Here is a 21,598-nt window from a genome sequence, read left to right as displayed (position 1 = left end):
CAGGCACTTGTTTTTCAAAGATGAATGAAACTGACTATATCTTTTGCAGTTTCGGGAAGGGAGAGCTGTAAGCAGAATATCTGGGTGGTGGAGAGTATATGACATGACATTGGAATGTACAGGGTGTTGTGAAGACTGGGGGGAGGGGTATTTAGCCCTGCCTACCAAGAGACCCCAGGGATTACTCTGGGAAAAAGAACATTAGGAGGGATAGGCAGGAATTACACATGTAATAAGTAATAAAGATTGGATAAAGGAAAGAACCTTACAAAAGAGAAGGAGACAGTAAACCATACCAGGTTATACACGAAGTTGCCAGCAAATCTGTAATACTGGAGGAAATACAAGGAGGCAAGGAGGAATGGAAATGAATCCAGATGCGTAGGCCCGGGCTGGTTCGTGGAAGGCAGTGTTTGCCAACGTAAAATGCCCTTCAAGCCTTGCATTCCCAGTTGATGGCTAAGAAAAATAGGCATCTGGGACACCTATGGGGAGGTGGGGGAAATGTGTGTGTAAGTTAGCGAATGAATACTTCAGTGCAAGGAGAAGTCAAATAATTCAAGAAACTATCAAGTCTAGCCCAAACACAGAACGAAAGAAATTGAATCCTGCCAAATTCAAAAGAGTGAGAGATTTTATGTAGGGAATTGGTGGATAAATACTGGTACATAAATTGGTACATAAATAATATGCATGCATGTGTATACACACACAGACATCTGCACAGACATATATGTGTATTTTCATTTTTGAACAAAACGTAAAGACAAGTAAGGATATTCTTATGTGCCTAATTCCATATGTATGTGTTCACTTGGGATTTTCATGCTAGAAGAGATCATATTAATTACCTCTTGAGATGGAATTTGTTTAAAAAGAACCATCCCACACATCATTATACGTTCTCAAAGGCATTAAAGGTTGATGAAACAGAGACAAACAAGCAAAGGAGCAAGAAAAAAAGGCACAATGAGAAACATATACCCCCAAATTTATGTTTTTTTCTAATTTAACCAAACAATTAAAATCAGGATAATTGCTCACATAGCTCATACCAATGTGCCATTGTTTAATTTTTCTATAGATTATAACTTTTCACTTTGTGACATTTCAAAAGTACCTCATCAAAATTTATTTGAGGGCTCGCTAGTAAAGATCTGCTTCTTCCAATTTCATGAGCCTCATCTCTATGTATATTTCAATTTCTTAGACATATTTCTTCTTCCCAGACTCTTGGGGATGACAAGACTCTTTGAGGCTAAAGTTGATCACGTTAGAGAGAAGGCAGGCAAGGAATGGTCTCAGTGATCCATTGCTAGTTCAAACTTTCCCTTTTAGGCACTAAAACAAGAAAACTGGTTTTGATTTTTCCTTTAATCAAGAAGTCCTAGAATTAGTGCCTGAGTAAAATTTCACAGTGGTTTGTAGATTTTATATTCCCCATTCCATTTCTTATGGGTTGAATCGTGTCCCCCCAAAAAAGGTATGTTCTAGTCCTAACCCCCAATACATCAGAATGTGACCTTACTTGGAAATGGTCGCTTTACAGAGATAATCAACTTAAAATGAGTTCAGTAGAATGGTCCCTAATCCCATATGACTGGTATCCTTATAAGAAGTGGAAATTTGGACACAGAGATAGACACACACAGGAGGCTTGCGACGTGAAGATGGAGGATTAGAAAGATGTGTCTATGAGCTAAGGGTTGCTAAAGATTGCTGGCAAAAATACCAGAAGCTAGGGATAGGCAGGAAGAATTCTCCTTACAGATTTCAGAGGAAGTAAGTATGGTTTGCAAACATCTTGATTTCGAACTTCTAGCCTCCAAGACTATGAGATAATAAATTTCTGTTGCTTTAAGCCACCAAGTTGGTTAGTAGCCCTAGGAAACTTATACATGGTTCACATCTTAAAAAGGGGGTATTAAAAGTCCAGTCAACATAGTCCTTTCACCTTGTTATGATCTCAAGCCAGAGCATAATCCATCCAACCATCTGTCCATCCAGCCAGCCATCCATCTGTCCATCCGTCCAACCATCTGTCCATCCAGCCAGCCATCCATCTATCCATCCATCCAACCATCTTTTCATCCATCCATCCTTCCATCCATCTATCCATCTATCTAGTAGCACCATGATTTTGAAAAAGAAGGGAATTTAACACAGAAAAATAGAAAGGACATAATTTTAGATTAAGAGAAAATCCTTTCAGTTCAGCCATCAGTGATTTATGTACAAAAGTATTTTGTCCTCACCTTTCTTTTCACCTCAGAATACAGCAGGTTTCAACACCTGGCTCACATTTCGGTGACCTTCTGAGGAACCAGATGTGTTTGTGGACTTCTGGTACAGCTGGTAATAGAATGGATTTCTGGAATTTATCCTCCAGCTCAGTCTACAACGCCATGCTTTCTGGGGCATTTTCTGTAAATGGAATCCCAGCTCTGAAGTTGTTGGATTTAATCACCTAGACATTATTCGGAGACCAAGGCTGACCAACCATTGGGTAACCTGTCTCCTGGCTCAGGCAGGCCCCATAGGCAGTCATTGTCTTCCAAAGAGGTTTTGCCATTTAAGTCCACCAGAAACGGGATTCTGATCAAAGCATTTGAGTCAAATTTCATACCTGTAATGCTGATAACAAGGTTTCTAAAGTGTCCAAATTAAGCACTGGTATCTTCTCTACAGAGTGGTGTTGGTGTGATCAGGCAACAGTCATCCCTCTTAAAGAAACTTAATATTCTTTTGGCCAGAGAAAAAAATCTCATTGCAGAAAAAGGGAGCCCATACATAGAATGAAATCACCTTCTTTCCTTCCTTTTTTCCCTCTGACCTTTTCCCCTCTCCTGGTGTAGCTTTTCTCATTGATAAAGTGAGATATTTCAGTAAAATTTCAATATATATTGAGTACCCACTGGGTTCCAGGAAAAGGAATGAGAACCACAGGAGGTGAGAAGATGGGTGAAACATAGTGCCTACTCACTGAAAATACCACAAATAGATGATGTCTAAAGGTGAGCCAGGATTAAACTTCCATGACTGAGACATTGTGTCGGTAACGATTCCACATATCCACTTAAAAATCAAGGAACTATACTCAATATCTTGCAATAATCTATAAGGGAAAAGAATCTGAAAAAGAATATATATATGTGTGTGTGTGTGTGTATATATATATATATATATGGCATATATGTATATGTATATGTGTATGCATATATGTGTGTGTGTGTATATATATATGGGGCGTATATGTATATGTATATGTGTATGCATATATATCTGGTTTCCTGTCATGGTTAGCTTTTCTAGGTAGGTCCACGCTCAGCATTAGGTATAGAGGAAAACTGTACATTAATGAATTTAAAATAAATGATACAAATGAACTTATTTACAAAACAGAAATAGACCCACGGACATAGAAAACAAATTTACGGTTACCAAAGGGGAAGTGGGGGTGGAGGGATAAACTAGGAGAAACACACTACTATATATAAAATAGATAAACAACAAGGACCTACCACATAGCACAGGTAATTACATTCAATATTTTGTAGTGACCTATAATGAAAAAGAATAGGTATATATATATGTATAACTGAATCACTTTGCTGTACACCTGAAAGTAACACAACATTGTAAATCAAAAATATTTCAATAAAAAAATTTTTTTAATGACAAAAAAAGAAAAAAATACCTTGGAGTGCAGCTATCTGTGGGCATTCCAGGACAGCACCACAACACATTGGTTAAATGCAATTTGCTGGAGCACATAAACGCTTCTAAGAAAAATAACGTCTTAAGATCCCCCTAAGATCATCTATTCTTTCCTTTGAACTGTGTTTCACTTTATTAGCCTTCTCATAGAACATTAGGGAAAATAGCCATGGCAGAAAGCTACTGACAGTGAAATGTCTCTTCCATTTAGACATGGCCTGGGTACTTGGAGAGCATCTGAATGGCTTTGCTCATTTAAGTTCAAGCATTGGCTTCCTGAGCAAAATCAGCTTCTCTTGAACTGATCAGAACAGTATGTCTGTTAGCCTTTGTCTAGGAAGAGACCTGGTGGAAAAATGGTCTGATATTGGCACTAAAGTATAAAGAGAACCAATCAACCATTGCCTCATTACTTAGATGATACTATGTCTATAAATGAATTCATAGATGAATACACGTAAATTCTGCTTGGTGGCTTCCAGTTGTAGATTCTACTCCGAGCTTCTATATTCCGATTGTATCATGGAGTCATTTATCCACATGCTTTTGCTTCTAATAACCTCTCTTCACCCCTCATGCCTAAGGTTCCCTTGTGAATCCAGGTTTTCTCACTGCTGTTGTTAACACCATTCCAAGACTGATGTTAAGTTTTGTTATTGGGCTTTAATAATATTCAATTTATTTAGCAACTCAACAGTCATGTGTTGAGCCCTGGCCCAAGTGGGAGACACTCTGCTGATTCCTGGGTACAAACAACAAAAGGATTCAGCCCTGCCTTGACTCTTCCCTCTTTTGGGTGAAACAAAAGAGATGAGAGATCTTCAGATGGTGCGATGGAGTGTCCTGCAGGGTGAGTTGGAGGACCTAACCCATTTGAAGGAGGTCAGCTAAGAATTCTAGAAGAAGAGATGAGTTCTGATTGGAGTCCTGAAAAGTAGGTAGGCATTAGCCAGGGAAAGATGGACCAGAAAGCATGGGGAAAGAGTTTTCAAGGCAGAGGAGGAGGAATGTGCAAAAGACTTGAAGGTAAAGGAAAGCTTGGTGCCTTGAAAAACCGGCTGTGCCCTTAATGTACTTATGTGACTTAGTCATGTTGTATTTCCTACTTAAATGTATCAAATTAGCAAATTTGGGCTTGACCTGATTAATGAGATTGATGGGAAAAACCTACGTCTAGTTGAATGAATTCCTTTGTTGAAAGCACTCAGGCATGTCCTTTGCTACTCGACAAAATCCAAGAAACCATGAAACTTCATGTGTACCTTCTGTTCCACATCCCCCGAGCTCCACTTAGAGCTGCGTCTTGGTCTTGAGTGATTGGTATTCTTGTTAAACTCCCTTCCAACCCGAATCTCGTAGAAGAGAAATGCTGAAAATGTTCTGTATCTTAGTGGGGATGGTGATACCATGGGAGTGTGCACATGTTTTAAAAAATCAATTAATACACTTCAGATGTATGCACTTTTTTGGTATGTAAGTTATATGCCCATTTTTTTTTTTTTTTATATATATATATTTTTTTAAAGATTTATTTTTGGCTGCGTCTGGTCTTAGTTGTAGCATGCAGGCTCTTCATGGTGGTGTGCAGGCTTCTTTCTAGTCGTGGTGCGAGGATTTTCTCTTCTCTAGTTGTGGCGCGCAGGCTCCAGGGCACGTGGGCTCTGTGGTTTGCAGCACGCGGGCTGTCGTCCAGGCGCTCGAGCTCAGTAGTGTGGCACGCGGGCTTAGTTGCCCCGCGGCATGTGGGATCTTAGTTCCCTGACCAGGGATGGAACCCGCGTCTCCTGCATTGTAAGGCGGATTCTTTACCACTGGACCACCAGGGAAGTCCCTATATGCCCATTTTTAAAAGTTTTTTTTTAAAAGGACAAAAGTTGCGATTTTTTTCAAACGGACAAATTTGTTGGAGTGCAATTATTGGAATTTTTAAATTCGTGTTTTCTAAGGTGTGGTTATGTCATATAAACACCAGTTTTACTAGTTCATAGTTGATGGAATAAATTACTCAGTGTCACTTGTTATTTCATGGTCACAGACATCCACGACAGTGGATATCACAGAGCTTTATCGTGGTACTGGATGGAGGTAGGGGTGGGTGCCGAGTGGGAAGCTGTGGGTATTAGTTGACTCTGCCACTTACTGCTTCTGCGATAGCCAAAGGGGGAGTGAGACCTCCTCAGAAAGTTGTTAGGATAGAAATAATACTTGCAAACACAGTAAATGCCCTTAAGGTAACCTTTAGCATTATTGTTACTGGACATTGTTCCCTAGATCTAAATACCAGCCCGAAGAGACAACCTTTATATTTCTGGACTTCTAACTTCCTGGCATTTAAGTTCTTATTCTTTGATTTGAAAGCCACAGTACTAATGGGAACAGAAAGAGGAGAGGTCTCTTGGAGCAGGAAATGTAAACTCAGGGTTAAGCCTCGTCCTCTCTGAAAACACAGCAGCATCCTAAGAAAGGGAATATAGGGAAAGAACTGTGGCTGACTTCCCTGGGAAGAACTGTGGCACTGGTTACTCATTTACAAATCAATTTAACAGAAATCCCTGAGGGGAGATGAGGGAAAAGCTAGGCCTGGGAGAGAAATGCAAAGACCCTTAAACTTGAAATGAAGGAAAACTTATTCATTTGGCTTTAAATAAGGCCATAGACTGAGTTTGAAATTGAATTTTACTCTGTAGTTTGGGTAAGCATATCAATAGCTAGTGTATCATTCTTCACTTTTGTTTGTTGGTTTGGGGAGGGGTGGATAATGTATTTAGAAAATTTTAGCTTTCAAAATTTCCCACTTTAGAGATTAAATAAATGTCTTAAAATGCCATGTAGCTTTTACCATTTCTTTTCGTTTTTAATTCAGGGCTGCATGGATTCAGTGAAATGTCTGGCTCTGATTTCTGTGTATTGCACGTTTAGTTTAGTGACTTTCGTTTTGTACGAAGGCATTACATCTTATTCGTATTCGTATAACGATTTTACTTTACCAGATGACTATTTTTTAAACTATGCATTGAACAAAGATGCTAAATTTAAAAACAAAGAAAACAGCAAAAGCTTTGGTTATATTATTTTAGAAATTATTTAAAGCAGATATTTTTATTGTGAGACATCTCCGCGAGTTTAATATTTGATGTGCGCTGTGAATGTCCAGGCTGTGGTACCTAGATTTCCTACAACTTATTTGATGCAAGAATCCCTTTTCTCTTTCCTACACACATTGGCATTTCTTCAGACTGGTTCTGTAGACAAATTCCTAATGATGATATGCATACACGCAATAAGGTGTGATTATTTTAACAGATCAGACCTGTTGGTTCACGGGGAGAAAACCAACATACATGACTTTGTTTTTGAACAAAATGTTTGATTATAATGGTAAATAATGGTGTGTTTGGACAAAATGATCCAAGTGGCTGTGTGTGTTTCCCCTGAGTGACAGCAGATGCTACTTTTAGTTATATACTATGTGGTATCATTTAATTAACTATTTAACAACAGAACTGGTTATTATTTAGATTTTGCCCTTTTATAATTCCTTGTTGTAAGTGGTTTTACATATATTTAGAGATATATATATTACAGAGGTGATTATGACTTACTTTCATTAATAAAGGCATTAAACTTTTGTCATTCTGTTGTACTAGGTTTCTAAAATAATAAAATATAATTACTTTTGGTGGTATAACTATGTTTGTGGAAGCCATCATTAAAATATAATTCGGTTGTGCTTTTTTAAAAGTATACTGGGAAATAAAATGGTCTCTGAATTAGAATACATTACCTAGCATTTGGAAATTTGATTTTATAGCAACAGTGATCAGAACAACATTCAATTCAAAAAAAAGAATTAAATCTAGAGAATATGACACATTTGTATGAAGTGTCTACTTCCAAAATACCTCCTACTCTTTTCCGGATCGAATGTGGTCACTGCAAGTGTCCAGTGTTAATGAAAGACAAAATAATATGTTACTTGCAAAATATGATAAAAACTCAACAGTGTGTATTTTCAGAGAGCCCTTAGAATAAATCTGTAATTCATTTTTATTTCAAAGTGTCATTATAAGGGGGCTTCAGTGTTCCTAAATGAAATATAGGCATAATTCACCTGATCCCTAATAGAAATGGACCCCGTTTGTGCAGACAGAACAGATACAACAGAACATGATGAGACAGCTACCTCTACATCAGTACCTCTTTCAGCTTTTAATTTTTCTCTGGCTGTTGGCTGAAAGCGAAGTTATGCCCCGGTGTTCTCTGTGCTGTCACAGAAGCATTGTGATGGCATTTTTAGAGTCGTATAAGAGTGATCCTGGGCAGCAGAAAGTGGGCTCTCAAAGCCTCCCAGATTCACTCATCTGTGTGGTCAAGGGGTTTCTCAAGTTCTATGCATTGTCCATTTTGGTTCTGAGGAAATAGGGGTGAGGTGAGGTTGATGGAAGTTTGACTTACCTGGGGTGGGGGACTTGGCAGTGTATATAGAGAAGAATTCTGTACCATGCCCTTTGACCTTTCACACTATTCCTCTAGAGCAGGTTCAAGCTAAGATAAAGAAACTGTAATTTTATGTTAATTTTTAACGCTTGGATTAAGATGCTGAACTGAATTTAGGAATGTGCTTAGATTATGTATTAAGATTTGAAAAAGTTATAGAATTTACTGGAAACAATTCAAATATCCATCAACTAACAAATGGATAAACACATTGGGGTATATCCATATGAAGGAATACTACTCGGCAATAAAAAGGAATTAGCTACTGATAGATGCAGCAACATGGATGAATCTTAAAAGCATCATACTGAATGAAAGACGCCAGACACAAAAGAGCACATACTGTACAATTCCATGTATATGAACTTTGAGAAGATGGAAAAATATCGTGACAGAAAGCAGACCAGTGCTTGCAGAGGCTGGGTGGAGGTAGGAATGGACCACAGAGGGCAGGATGGAACTTTCTGGGTAATGGAAATATTCTATATGATAATTATTAAGGCTGTATCTATTTGTCAAATCTCATCAAATTGTACACTTAAGATTGGTGAATTTTATTGTACATCCATTACACTTAAATAAAACTGGTTAAAAAGAAAATATGGTAGAATTGGAGGGGGAGGGAGGGGATCCTGGAATGTGTTAATTCCTGGAAGTGACCAGAAAAATCATGGGGCCGTTGAGCTTCATCCAGAATCTGGGATTAACATGAGAAAAAATTTAAAGTGATGATGGAAGATAAAAATGAGAACCCATGAGTTCTTCCTGATCGTAACTGTTTAATATATAAACCACCCAGCCCAGTACTTAGCACATGGAGGCACTTAATAAATGCTGAGTGCTATTAATTCTCTTGTTGATGTTGTTGCTGTTATTACTTAGAACAGTGCACTAAGGTGTCTAGACAACCTTTTAGGAGTCGTGAATGTAGACAGAACCTTGCTCCTAACCAGTGAAGAGGGCTTATGAGTTAGCTGGTTCTGATGATTTGAAATACACAAAAGGAGGTGGAATGTATCAATGACTGGTTTAGGCTAATTACTGAACTATTATGTATCCCAGAAGCTGAATATTAGAGCATCGTTTCACAGACACGTTCTTAGCTTTTGTGTGTATGCCAAATCTTTTCTGAGCTAGCTCAACCCATTGGGAAGACTCTCATAAGAAGTTTGTATCTGATGAGAGTTAAGAGTTCCAAAGTCTACAAGCATTTCAACAAAAACGATGGCTGTATGTACAACATTGGGATGATTTTGAAATGTTTTTTGGCCATGTGAGAAATGGAAGGTGTGCCAACAAAGACCACAGGAGCGTGAGGCACCTGTTAACCTTGATCATCACGTGGGATGTGCAAAAGGGAAAATGTAATAGACAACATTTATTGACTCATTTTTATTTATTTATTTATTTATTAGGTTTAATTAATTAATTAATTTTGGGGCTGCATTGGGTCTTCGTTGCTACGCGCGGGCTTTCTCTAGTTGCGGCGAGTGGTGGCTACTCTTCCTTGCGGTGCGCAGGCTTCTCATTGCGCTGGCTTTTCTTGTTGCAGAGCACAGGCTCTAGACGCGCGGGCTCAGTAGTTGTGGCTCACGGGCTCCAGAGCGCAGGCTCAGTAGTTGTGGCGCACGGGCCCAGTTGCTCCACGGCATGTGGGATCCTCCCGGACCTGGGCTCAAACCTGTGTCCCCTGCATTGGCAGGCAGATTCTTAGCCACTGTGCCACTAGGGAAGCCCCTTGACTCTTTTTTTAAATGAATTTTTATTGGAGTATAGTTGCTTTACAATGTTGTGTTAGCTTCTACTCTAAGGCAAAGTGAATCAGCTATATGTATACATATATCCCCTCTTTTTTGGATTTCCTTCCCCTTTAGGTCACCACAAAGCATTGAGTAGAGTTCTTGTGTGATACAGTCTGTTCTCATTAGCTGTCTATTTTATACATAGCATCAATAGTGTATATATGTCAATCCCAATCTCCCAATTCCTACCATCCCCCCTTCCCCCTTGGTATCCATACCTTTGTTCTCTACCTCTGTGTCTCTACTTCTGCTTTGCAAATAAGATCATCTATACCATTTGAGAGTCCACATATATGTGTTAATATACGATATTTGTTTTTCTCTTTCTGACTTAACTTCACTCTGTATGACCATCTCTAGGTCCATCCACGTCTCAACAAATGACCCGATTTTGTTACTTTTCATGGCTGAGTAGTATTCCATTGTATATATACACCACATCTTTATCCATTCCTCTGTTGATGGACATTTAGGTTGCTTCCATGTTCTAGCTATTGTAAATAGTGCTGCAATGAACATTGGGCTGCATGTGTCTTTTTGAATTATCGTTTACTCTGGGTATATGCCCAGTAGTGGGATTGCTGGGTCATATGGTAGTTCTATTTTTGGTTTTCTAAGGAACCTGCATACTGTTCTCCATAGTGGCTGTATCAATTTACATTCACATCAACAGTGTATGCGGGTTCCCTGTTCTCCACACCCTCTCCAGCATTTAGTGTTCGTAGATTTTTTGATGATGGCCATGCTGACTGGTGTGAAGTGATACCTCACTGTAGTTTTGATTGGCATTTCTCCAATAATTAGTGATGTTGAGCATCTTTTCATGTGTTTGTTGGCCATCTGTATATCTTTGGAGGAATGTCTATTTAGGTCTTCTGCCCATTTTTGGATTGGGTTGTTTGGTTTTTTGATATTGAGCCGCATGAGCTGTTTGTATATTTTGGAGATTAATCTTTTATCAGTTGCTTCGTTTGAAAATATTTTCTCCCATTCTAAGGGTTGTCTTTTATCCTTGTTTATGGTTTCCTTTGCTGTGCAAAAGCTTTTAAGTTTAATTAGGTCCCACTTGTTTATTTTTGTTTTTATTTCCATTACTCTAGGAGGTGGGTCTAAAAGGATCTTGCTGTGATTTATGTCATAGAGTGTTCTGCCTATGTTTTCCTCTAAGAGTTTTATAGTGTCTGGACTTACATTTAGGTCTTTAATCCATTTTGAGTTTATTTTTGTGTATGGTGTTAGGGAGTGTTCTAATTTCATTCTTTTACATGTAGCTGTCCAGTTTTCCCAGCACCACTTATTGACTTCTTAATGTGCCCGGCACTGTACTGTGCTCAGTAATTTCAAGAATCATTATGTGTAAACTTCATCACAACCTTAAGAGATAGATGCAGATGAGCAAAGAGGTAGCACAAGTATTAAGAAGCAGATCAAAATTTGTATCTGACTCTAGCAGTTGGGAATCACTGATGTGGACCCTGGGACAAAGCTTGGTGAGGAGACATGAAATTTTATCAGAGCTAGGTTGCTGACATTATGTTTTGGGTGTCCCTTGTCCTGTCCTGGGAATGGGATGAAGAGAAGTAACTGACATCTGGCCCAAACTCTCTGAACCTCAAGCAGTAAGTCCATAGGATAGCAGTATGTATTAGGTGATCAGTAAATGATTGTTGAAAGAATCCATAGCTCCATGTCTGAATACTTAGAAAGCAAGATTTGTGTACAGGTAACCCTTGCTTTTCCAAAATTCTCTTTCTGTCACCTCGCTTTGACCAAAGATCTGTATTAGTACCTGTTTCTGCTAACCAAAGGAAATCCAAAGAGGTTTTTCATTTTTACACAAAAAGGCAAACAGCGAAAGTGATGTTGGGCCTTTGTTTTGCAGCAGCTCTTACAGAGGCAGCATGAACCCTGACCAGCAAGGCTGGCATCTCTAAGCTCCATCCCCTCCCCAGGCAACTACACTCAGCATCCAGCCGCCATGGCTTTGAACTGTGTCTGTGTGCATCTGTGCTTTATCTAGGTTTACATTGTGCAGCCGTTAGCAAGATGTGCCCTAAGGTAGTGGCTTCTACTTTCAGATAGCAGGGGAAATCTATACCACACTCTTAAGGCAGAAAGATACCAAACATAGCATAAGGTTAATTATCCATAATGGGGCTTAAGTTATTTTCATAGCTGCTCATCTGACTAAGTCTATTTTGAAGTCCGTTGGGGGCAATGGCATAGACTAACTTCTGTGTAAGGTTTCTGGCATTCACAATAAACTTGAGTTTGGATAAACCTTTAATTATATTTGAGGATTATCAAACTGAGGCAATTGTTGATCCTAAATGAGAAGAACGGTTTAGCATGCAGACTCCAATGGGTACATTTATCATTTCCTTATCGTACTGCGCTGCGGGCTCGTTGTCTATTTTTCAAGAAAGTAGAAATGCCATTTCTTAGAATAAAAATGTTCTTTATAATGTAAGCCGTAGATTGAAGCTGTACAGATTGGTTCTTTAATGAAATAGGCAACATTCCAATGGAACGGACAAGCTTTATTTCTATTTGTTGTATTTTTTTTCTCATTACAGATGGACCCGATTCAGAAAGCTGTAATAAATCATACTTTCGGGGTCCCTCTCCCTCATCGAAGAAAGCAAATCATATCATGCAACATTTGCCAGCTGAGATTTAATTCTGATGTAAGTTTATCACTTAGTATTCACTGGAAAAAAAATGTATTCTGCTGTTCTAATCTTGCAGAAGAGATTTCTTAAACATTTTTCTCCAATAACTGAGCATGTCAAAATGCAAAGGTAACATTTTAACTCCTTATGTGTTTTAAGTTTGGACTTTATTATATTATGTTTGGTTGTTTTCTATAAAAAAAAATCACACCTAAACAAACTGGTATACTTGCACTTTAATGGTATTTTTTAGTCTCTTGAGAATGCTAAATTTAGGTAACACACTTTGCCTTTGGGGAATGGTAACAATTTAGGACTAACTAGGCTTTCAGTAAATCACACCTCTGAAATAAGGTAGGTCCCAGATTATATTTCAAAGCCAAGGTTTTGGCTTTGTATATTCTCTTCGCCTGCCCTGACGGTCCCTAATTGCAGATCTCTGGTGTCTTTAATTGTATTTGTGTTACAGACGTCCAGTCACTGACCTAGAAGTATAAGCATTTTAACAGGGGGTTCTGAAGACCTCAAAGGCCCCCAGCCCCTAATGAGTAAAAGTTAAGTGGAGAACATGACAGGAGCAAGACAGTGTAGACCTGACACTTTGCAAGTTATTCACAGAGAGGGATCCTCATCTTTTATACCTTTTCTAAGGGACAGTGTGGACTCTGGGTTCATCACAGAAGCTAATTTTGCTTGTGGTCAATATGAAGAAAACTGCCGCCTGTCCCCATCCTACTTTGGAATGTAGTTGGTCCTGAGATACAGAAAAGAAAAGGGACGTTGGTTTGGAAGGAATAAAAATTGAACATCTTGTTGACACTCTTGGTAAACAGAGGACCCCATCTATCAAAGTGGCCTTTCCAGGGTGCCATGTTATTGCCCTAAACGGATATGCTGTATGGAGATAACCAAACAGCTCTGGATTCTGGAGAATGTTAGGCCTTCCAGTATTTAATCACCCTAGGCAAGTGTGTCCCTTAGCTGATCTGATGATAAGGGTTTCATATGAGATAATCAGGCACAGGAAATAGATGTGGCATAAATAAAGTGGCTTTTTCCTTCCATGAGAGCCTTTCATTTGTATAAGGATTGCTACTGTCTTATGAACTCATACCTACTAGTATAATCATCAGGTAATTTTATAGCATTCCTTCTGTTGGCTTAAAAAGAGGAATAGATTGCCTGCATAGCACTTGAATGGCATTTGCTGCTGTAAAAAAAACACACTAAACATACAGCATTTTATTTGAAGTGTTGTCTTTTTGTTTTGTTTTGTTGTTTGTTTTTGAATACTGAGCACCTTGATTCGATTTGAATTTTAAGAAAATTACTATAGTTTAATTTATTAAAAAATATTTCAAGTGATGAATGTTATATAATAACCTCTTCCAGCTGGTGTAAAAAAAAAAACAAAACAGTTTTCCTGACTTGCAAATAAGAGTTCTGAACTCAACAGTTGCAATTTTGATCATTTTTAAATACTCAGCAAACAATCATATAGTTCCATAATTGTTAAGTGTGTCCTTCTTTATTCCTTTTCTTCTTAAATCATATTGATATTTCACTTTGGTATTGATCAGATAATGTTGCAAAAGTCTCTGAGGAGCCCTGTTTCCCGCTCCTTACGTCTAATAGGGGCTGTTTCAAATATCAACCCTTCTGCCAACAATTTCACTGCTAATGTTTTTCTCTATATTAAGAAAACTTCTTGTAAACTGGAAGCCAGAAAGAGACTTCAAGCTCGTTGAACCCACTCTCCCACTAAATGTAAGAAAACCATTTGCTATATCTAGACTAGGTCTTTGCGTTGATTATCCCCAGTGACGGGTAACTCACCACTTCAAGACACAATTGGTCTTTTTTTTTTGGCAGGTGATTCTACTAATCCTGTAGATGGATATCAAAGTCATATTTAAAACTTTAGAAATACTGTCAGGTATGCTTTAGGAAACACACTATGTTTCCATATATGATTATTAACATAAAGAACATAATGTAAAATAAAGATTTGCATATTTCTTTTCTAAAATGTAATCTTATTTTATTTCTTAGTAAGAGATTAAAAATGTATTTGTATTCATTTGCTAATGAATTTTCAAAGTGATATAGGAATCAATATGTATTTATTAGGGAAATTGCTTCTCATTCTTATAACTTTGTTCTCAGGTTTCTTTAAAAGGAAAATGGCCAAGGTATTTGGAGAATGGGCAAGAATCATTCTCGGTCATAATTAAACAATTGCAGACTTGACCACTCATTAGATGGTTACTGTGTTAACCTTTTATTGTTGCTGTAACAGATTACCACAAATTTGGTGGTTTAAGACAACACAGCTCTATTAGTTTATAGTTCTGGAGGTGAGAAGTCAGAAATGGGTCTTACATGGCTGAAAGCAAGGTGTTAGCAGGGTGATGTTCCTTCAGGGGCTCTGGGGGAGATTTCAGTTCCTTGCCTTTCTTTTTTATTTTTTAATATTTTTTATTTTTTATTTATTTGGCTGTGCTGTGTCTTAGTTGCGGCACGCGGGATCTTTAGTTGCGGCATGCGAGATCTTAGTTCCCTGACCAGGGATCAAACCCGGGCCCCCTGCATTGGCAGTGTGGAGTCTTAACCACTGGACCACCAGGGAACTCCCCTTGCCTTTCTTTTCTAGCTTCTAGAAGCTGCCCTCTTGGCTCGCGACCCCCTCCCATCCTCAAGGCAACGAGGCCAGTTGAGTTCTTTGCATGTGGAATTACTCTCTCTCTCTTTTGCCTCCCTCTTCCACATTGAAGGACCTTTGTGATCACCATGGACCCACCTGGATAATCCAGCATAACTTTTCTATTTTAAATTTAGCTGTTCAGCAACCTACTTTCATCTGCTAATTTAATCTCCTTTGTCACGCCACGTAATGTAACATATCCATCGATTCCAGGGATTAGGACTTAAACATCATTATCCTGCCTACCATAGGTACTCACGTGGATGTCTGACTTACATTTGAACTGAATTTCATGACCACCTGAATTTATCAGATAATTACCCCAGTCCAAATCTTCGGTCTGTATAAACTGGACACATGAATTCAATGCCCTTTTCCTTTCCTTGAACCTTGAATATAAATTCACTATGCAGTGCAAGTTTTTTAAATTGCAGGGTTTTTTTAAATAGGAAGACCCAATGTTATTGAGTTTATAAATGACATAGCAACATATTAACTGTGATTTACAAACAAAATATAATTATTGCAAAATTGAAATACAGGAGTAGAAACTCCTTTAGAGACTTTAAATATCTCCGTAGCATTATTATGTCAATAAAGGGGAACTAATGTGCTGAAAATATAAGATTTGTTTATTTATTGACTGGTCATATCTATATATACTAACTTCACGAACTATTTAGTACTGAATGCCAAGATCAATTGGATTTATCATTCATTCATTCATATATAAAAAAAGAAAATACATACATATGTATGTGTTTATATGTATACATACATATGTATGTGTATATATACGTATATATATATTTATATAGATGTATAGATATAGATATCGAGCATTGTATTCCCAAAAAGCTTTAAATCCCAATACAACTGTCTGTTTGCTCTTTCCAGGTAAATCTGGAATTTATCTTGCTATTTCCATTCTTAAACCTAGAATCTGGAAACGTAACACTGTAATTCACTTGTATGCTTGGTTGAATCCTCTATCACGTAGGAAAGTATTTTTGCCTTGTGAACCTTTTTACATTTCAAAGCTTCTTCCCCTTCCAATGAAAATAATAGCTTCTAGTTCTTTTCATCTCTGCATCATGAAAATTCAATTTCCTTTCCCTCTAAGCTTTTATTTATTTTTTTAACCCTTCGTATTATAAAGTCTGTAGTTTGGTGGTATGCCATACCCGTTTCCTGTACAGTACTTTTTCCACTTTTAGCCCTGCAGATATCTTTCTAAGTGGCACATTATATTGTATGCACTTTAAATCAGATTGCCTTCTCCTGGTGCAGGCTTTTTCTTTGGGGAAAAAAAAAATTCTTTTTGACATTTATATGAAACACACATGAGGTTATGCAGAAAGCTTCCAATTAAAGAATGAAAGGTTGTAATTTGTCCAATTATTTTATCAGCATCTTAAGATCAGCATAAATTACCATTGGCCTGGACCAGTTAGTAAGTGTGCCTTTGAAAGACAACTTACAGCAAGGCCAGCACATATGTAAAATTATTGAGGTAGAAAATGATTAATTACTCAATGACTGTTTATAGAATGAGAAATAAGATCTCAGGCCCCAAAACTGAGGGATCATAAAATTGTGGTATCTGATCATCACTCTGGTTAATATCCCCGAAAGAACATTTCATGATATGTTAATGATGGAAGGAAACTTTTGCTAATTTCGCAGTGGAAACTGAAGTGTAGAGAGTGTAGGAGGCTTATAGCAGGCCACCTAGCCAGAGGCTAGCCACACAGCGTCGGAGTCCACTTCCAGGCTGTTTCTGCTTCACCTGGTCCAGGTAGGGCAGCAAGTCCATCCAGAGATCCAGCAGCTGCGACAACAATGGCATGGATGGCATCCTGTGTGTTTCCTGCCCAGTCCAGCTGCCCCAAAGAGAAAGCCTGAGGGCTCCTTCCCCCATGAACTAACCCAGGGCAGTCAGAGCTGCTGTGGAGGTCACCCTCACTGCGGGCTAGGCTCCGCCACAATGACTGACAAGTCCTCCCAAACGGCATCACTCCTGTTCACTCACACAGTTCAGTCATAAACATGGTGAAAATTTAAAGATAAATGCAAACTACTGAACTATAATACAGTAACAACAAATCCTTTATCACTCAGAATGGCCAAGCATTAATTATTTCAGGTGACTGTTATGAACCAGAGGAAAAGCAACCTCATTAGAAGATAACATTAGGGCTTCCCTGGTGGCGCAGTGGTTAAGAATCCACCTGCCAATGCAGGGGACACGGGTTCGAGCCCTCTTCTGGGAAGATCCCACATGCCGCGGAGCAACTAAGCCCATGCGCCACAGCTACTGAGCCTGTGCTCTATAGCCCGCGAGGCACAACTACTGAGCCCACGTGCCACAACTACTGAAGCCCACACGCCTAGAGCCCGCACTCCGCAACAAGAGAAGCCACTGCAATGAGGAGCCAGCGCACCACAAGGAAGAGTAGCCCCGGCTCGCCGCAACTAGAGAAAGCGCGCGCGCAGCAACGAAGACCCAACACAGACAAAAATAAATAAATAAAATAAGTAAATTTATGAAAAAACAAAAAGAGAGAAAGAAGATAACATTACTTACAGATCTCAGACCCCTCCAAAGGGAATCCTTGGGACCATCACCAATATAATTGATATTTACATTTTCCAGTGGTATTATAAAATAGAAATCATTATTGTTCTGCACTTTAGAAACCAGATATGTAGTGAAATGAAGCAATAAATCTGAATTTAATTCATATCTCTGTCAAAACTTCCATTACCAAATGTGGCAATCTAATGATGAAGATGCTAATAGGAATATTTCTTCCTACCAAATGACCAAACTTAGATAATTAGACTTTCGTTAACATTATATCTTAAGACACTTTTTTTTTTTTTTTTTTCGGTACGCGGACCTCTCACTGTTGTGGCCTCTCCCGTTGCGGAGCACAGGCTCCGGACTCGCAGGCTCAGCGGCCATGGCTCACGGGCCCAGCCGCTCCGCGGCATGTGGGATCTTCCCGGACCGGGGCACGAACCCGCGTCCCCTGCATCGGCAGGCGGACTCTCAACCACAGCGCCACCAGGGAAGCCCCCGTGCTTAAGTTTCTTAAAGGAAAAAGGATGGTTGCATCTACTATCCTATTATGGTTTTCAAACTGCACGTTTTATCCCAAATTAAAAAATTATATTTTGAAGATCTCAGTTGCGCTTTTCTAAGTATTTCTGGCCTCTTTCTGGCCGTGTCTTCAGTCTGAGACACGCCCAGGAAAGTTCATAGATATTATTTTTATCTCATTCAGATTTTAGCATTTTATTGCATATCCTAGGAGGAAGGTTAATACAGATCTATGCATGGGGGATACACATCAAACCCCAGACCTGAAAACAGCATCAGGGAAGCCCAGTGCAATGGTAGGAAAAACAACCGATCAGGAATTTGACATCCTGTCGTCTACATTTGTCTTCTCTTAATTGGCTGTGTGTCCTTGGGCTCTTCATTGAACTTACAGGTTCCAGAATCATCTCATTTAAAATAACTAGCCATTCCTTACAGCCACGTTGTAAGGATTATAAACTACAACATGTAAACAATTAGATTATAAATTCTATAGTGAATGAAACAGAAAGGTCATTTTTACTTTGTGGGCTAAAAATGAAGTTACAATTGTTTCATTCTTCAAATGTTAAATTACTTCTTAAGAAATACAGAAGTTTGAAAATATCTCTCTTTTTTAAAAAAAAGTACTTATAGGGATCTATAAGTTGAAAGCATCTTTGTGCATCTTAGTGTATCTTTGTGTTAAGATCTGAGGTGCCCACTCCTGGTAAATCTTTACCTTTTACCTTTTAAAAACAGCAGGAACCACTTGTCCCTGGCAAAGCTGATTTATTAAAAACTCTCAGCCTCTTTAAGTCTATTGCTGCTGCTGCTAAGTCCCAAAGGAACTTCAGAGAAACCCAGTTATAAATTAAATTTTCAGGCAGCTTTGAAACAGCTCTTTCATAAGACTGTGTCCCTTCCATGTCTCCAGGACTCACAGAGCTATTTAGAGCATTGGCCTGAGCATCATGGCTTTCCCACTGGGTGCTTTTTCTTCTTCAAAAACAGTTCTAGGACAGGGCTATTCAGCTTCCCTGCCAAAGGAGTTATATCTGGGACCTGATGAGCTTGAGTTGGGCTGCCAGGTCGTCCCTGTGTGAGGAGTTGGGTCTGGAGCACGTCCTCTGAGTGTGCGTTTGGGCCATTTCATCCCTCAGTTTCACTGGCTTCTCCTTCTTGAATAGAGCCCGAGGCTCTGTCAGAAATTCTCAGAAAGGAAAACTTGAACAGAAAGACCAAACAAGAGATGCTGAGTCTGGCTGTTCGAGATTTCAGAAGAAAATGAGCCGTTAAGAGCACAGGAATCTATTGAAGCAGTGTGTTTCTTTGGCAGGCTTTTAAAAATAAAACTTCAATATTGGGTCATTTCGGGACTCTGAATTGACTTTGATATTCCAGAGTTTCATCTGTGGATGGAATGAAGGGTATGGGACTGAGAAAAAAGAGAAATCATTATAAAAGGGTCCATATTTCTCTGGACTTCTTTTCTTGATAAACAAGGAAAAACAAATTAATAAAACTCACTTTTCTATCAAATTCTCCTAGACGTGGAAAATTTGACTTTGAAAGTATAGGAAGAGAAAGTTGATTTTAGCTATGACAAGTAGATGTGTACAATAACCTCCAATAATCAGAGAGGTACTTGTATTTCTGTGGAATACTGTGAGCCCCTCAGAGAATTGTTGTAAGTTAGGACTTAGAGAAGTATAAGAAATCATTCTGTCCATTTTATAGATTGTACAGTTGGAAAAACCAAAGGCCAGAATATTGAGTTGACTTTTTCAAGGTCTCTAAGCTGTTGCAACAGATAAGAGGACTGAAAACCAGGCTCCTAAGTCCCAACTTAGTGTTTTTACTTAACGTATCACGTGACCTTTCCTAAGGGAAATTAATTCCGAGACTTGCATTGGTATCAGCTGACAGTTTTCAGCTAGGACAACTGGTCACTGAAGTTCTACACACAATGGAGACGTTAAGGTTGATACCAGTACTAAACTCCTTGCTAGACTGCCAGTAGTATAGATCGCTAGAACCTAGAAACATATTTCAAAATTGAGAACGCCTCAAAGGCAGCGCTCTTGTAGTAAGTTTTGAAGGGGGCGGGGCAGGGGGGCAGTAGACAATCTCCGCCAAGTCTGTTTCATCAAATGCCACCTATTGAATGCAGAATTTGAGAAGAGGGTTAAGCATGTGCAAAGCATCAAAGGACAGAATGTGATGGGGAGGGTATGATTCCAATTAAATCAACTAAAATCGTCCACGTGTCCCCAAAGATGAGACAAGAAACCTATTAATGTTAGGAAAGCTCTACAAGTCTTAGGTATCACTCAATAAATGTTGAATAAATAAATGGATGAAGTGCTTAAGACCAGACACATTTTTTTTTTTAAATCACCTTAACAAGAAAACGAAGGTAGAAACGGGATTCTCTAAGATGGTCTAAGTTGCAGCTTCATTAAGAGCATTTAGAATAACTTCTACGTTTTGAAAAAAATGAAATTTTAGGTTGCCTTTTCGCCAGTGCCTGATCCCTCTACAAAGCAGGATTCGTATCCTAAGCAACTACTTCCCTAAAACCTGAGAAATGGAAATTCACATGACTTGAAAAGGAAATGAATAAGTGGAATTAGATTTGAGCACAGCCTTAGAAGCTGGTTCTTGTGATTTGGAAAGCTTGCCTTGTAGCAACCTCTGAATTTCAGGTTATTTGCAAAATAAATCAGTATCATCCAAATTCCCCCATTTTAACTTTATGATTATACCCTGAAGATTTTGGAGCACACCAGCCGCTTCATCACTTTGTGACTGATGAAGTCTATTAGCCATGGAATAAAAACCTTGATGTAGCCCAGTTGCCCATAAATCGCTTGACGTACATATCTCATATAAATGTCATCATTTGTTTTGTATCTCTTTCTGCAACCATATACATTTCTCAAAGTATTAATAGGCACTAATGAGCTTATAGAAACTAAAAGTAGCAACTGCATTAATCATCACCACTAATAGAAAGTCTCAAAAATCAAATTTGTTCATCCCTTTCCATTCATTGTAGTCACTGTTTATCAGGCCCCTTGCCCTTTTTATCACATTTCACTATAATTTATTTCAGCAT

General features: G+C 38.7%; 1 protein-coding gene across 2 annotated transcripts in view; it reads left to right on the top strand.

Moving 5' to 3' along the window:
* The window catches only part of LOC132425122 (zinc finger protein 385D), a 335,665-nt gene that overhangs the window by 188,082 nt on the left and 125,985 nt on the right, over positions 1 to 21,598 (top strand). For both annotated transcript variants that reach the window (XM_060011538.1, XM_060011537.1), the window contains exon 3: positions 12,593 to 12,703. In XM_060011538.1, coding sequence (XP_059867521.1) covers positions 12,593 to 12,703 — 111 coding nt within the window. The remainder of the gene's footprint in view (positions 1 to 12,592; positions 12,704 to 21,598) is intronic.

The sequence above is a fragment of the Delphinus delphis genome, chromosome 4 (genome assembly GCF_949987515.2).
Source record: "Delphinus delphis chromosome 4, mDelDel1.2, whole genome shotgun sequence".
NCBI classification, from domain to species: Eukaryota; Metazoa; Chordata; class Mammalia; order Artiodactyla; family Delphinidae; genus Delphinus; species Delphinus delphis.
This window is presented reverse-complemented; position numbering and strand designations above follow the sequence as displayed.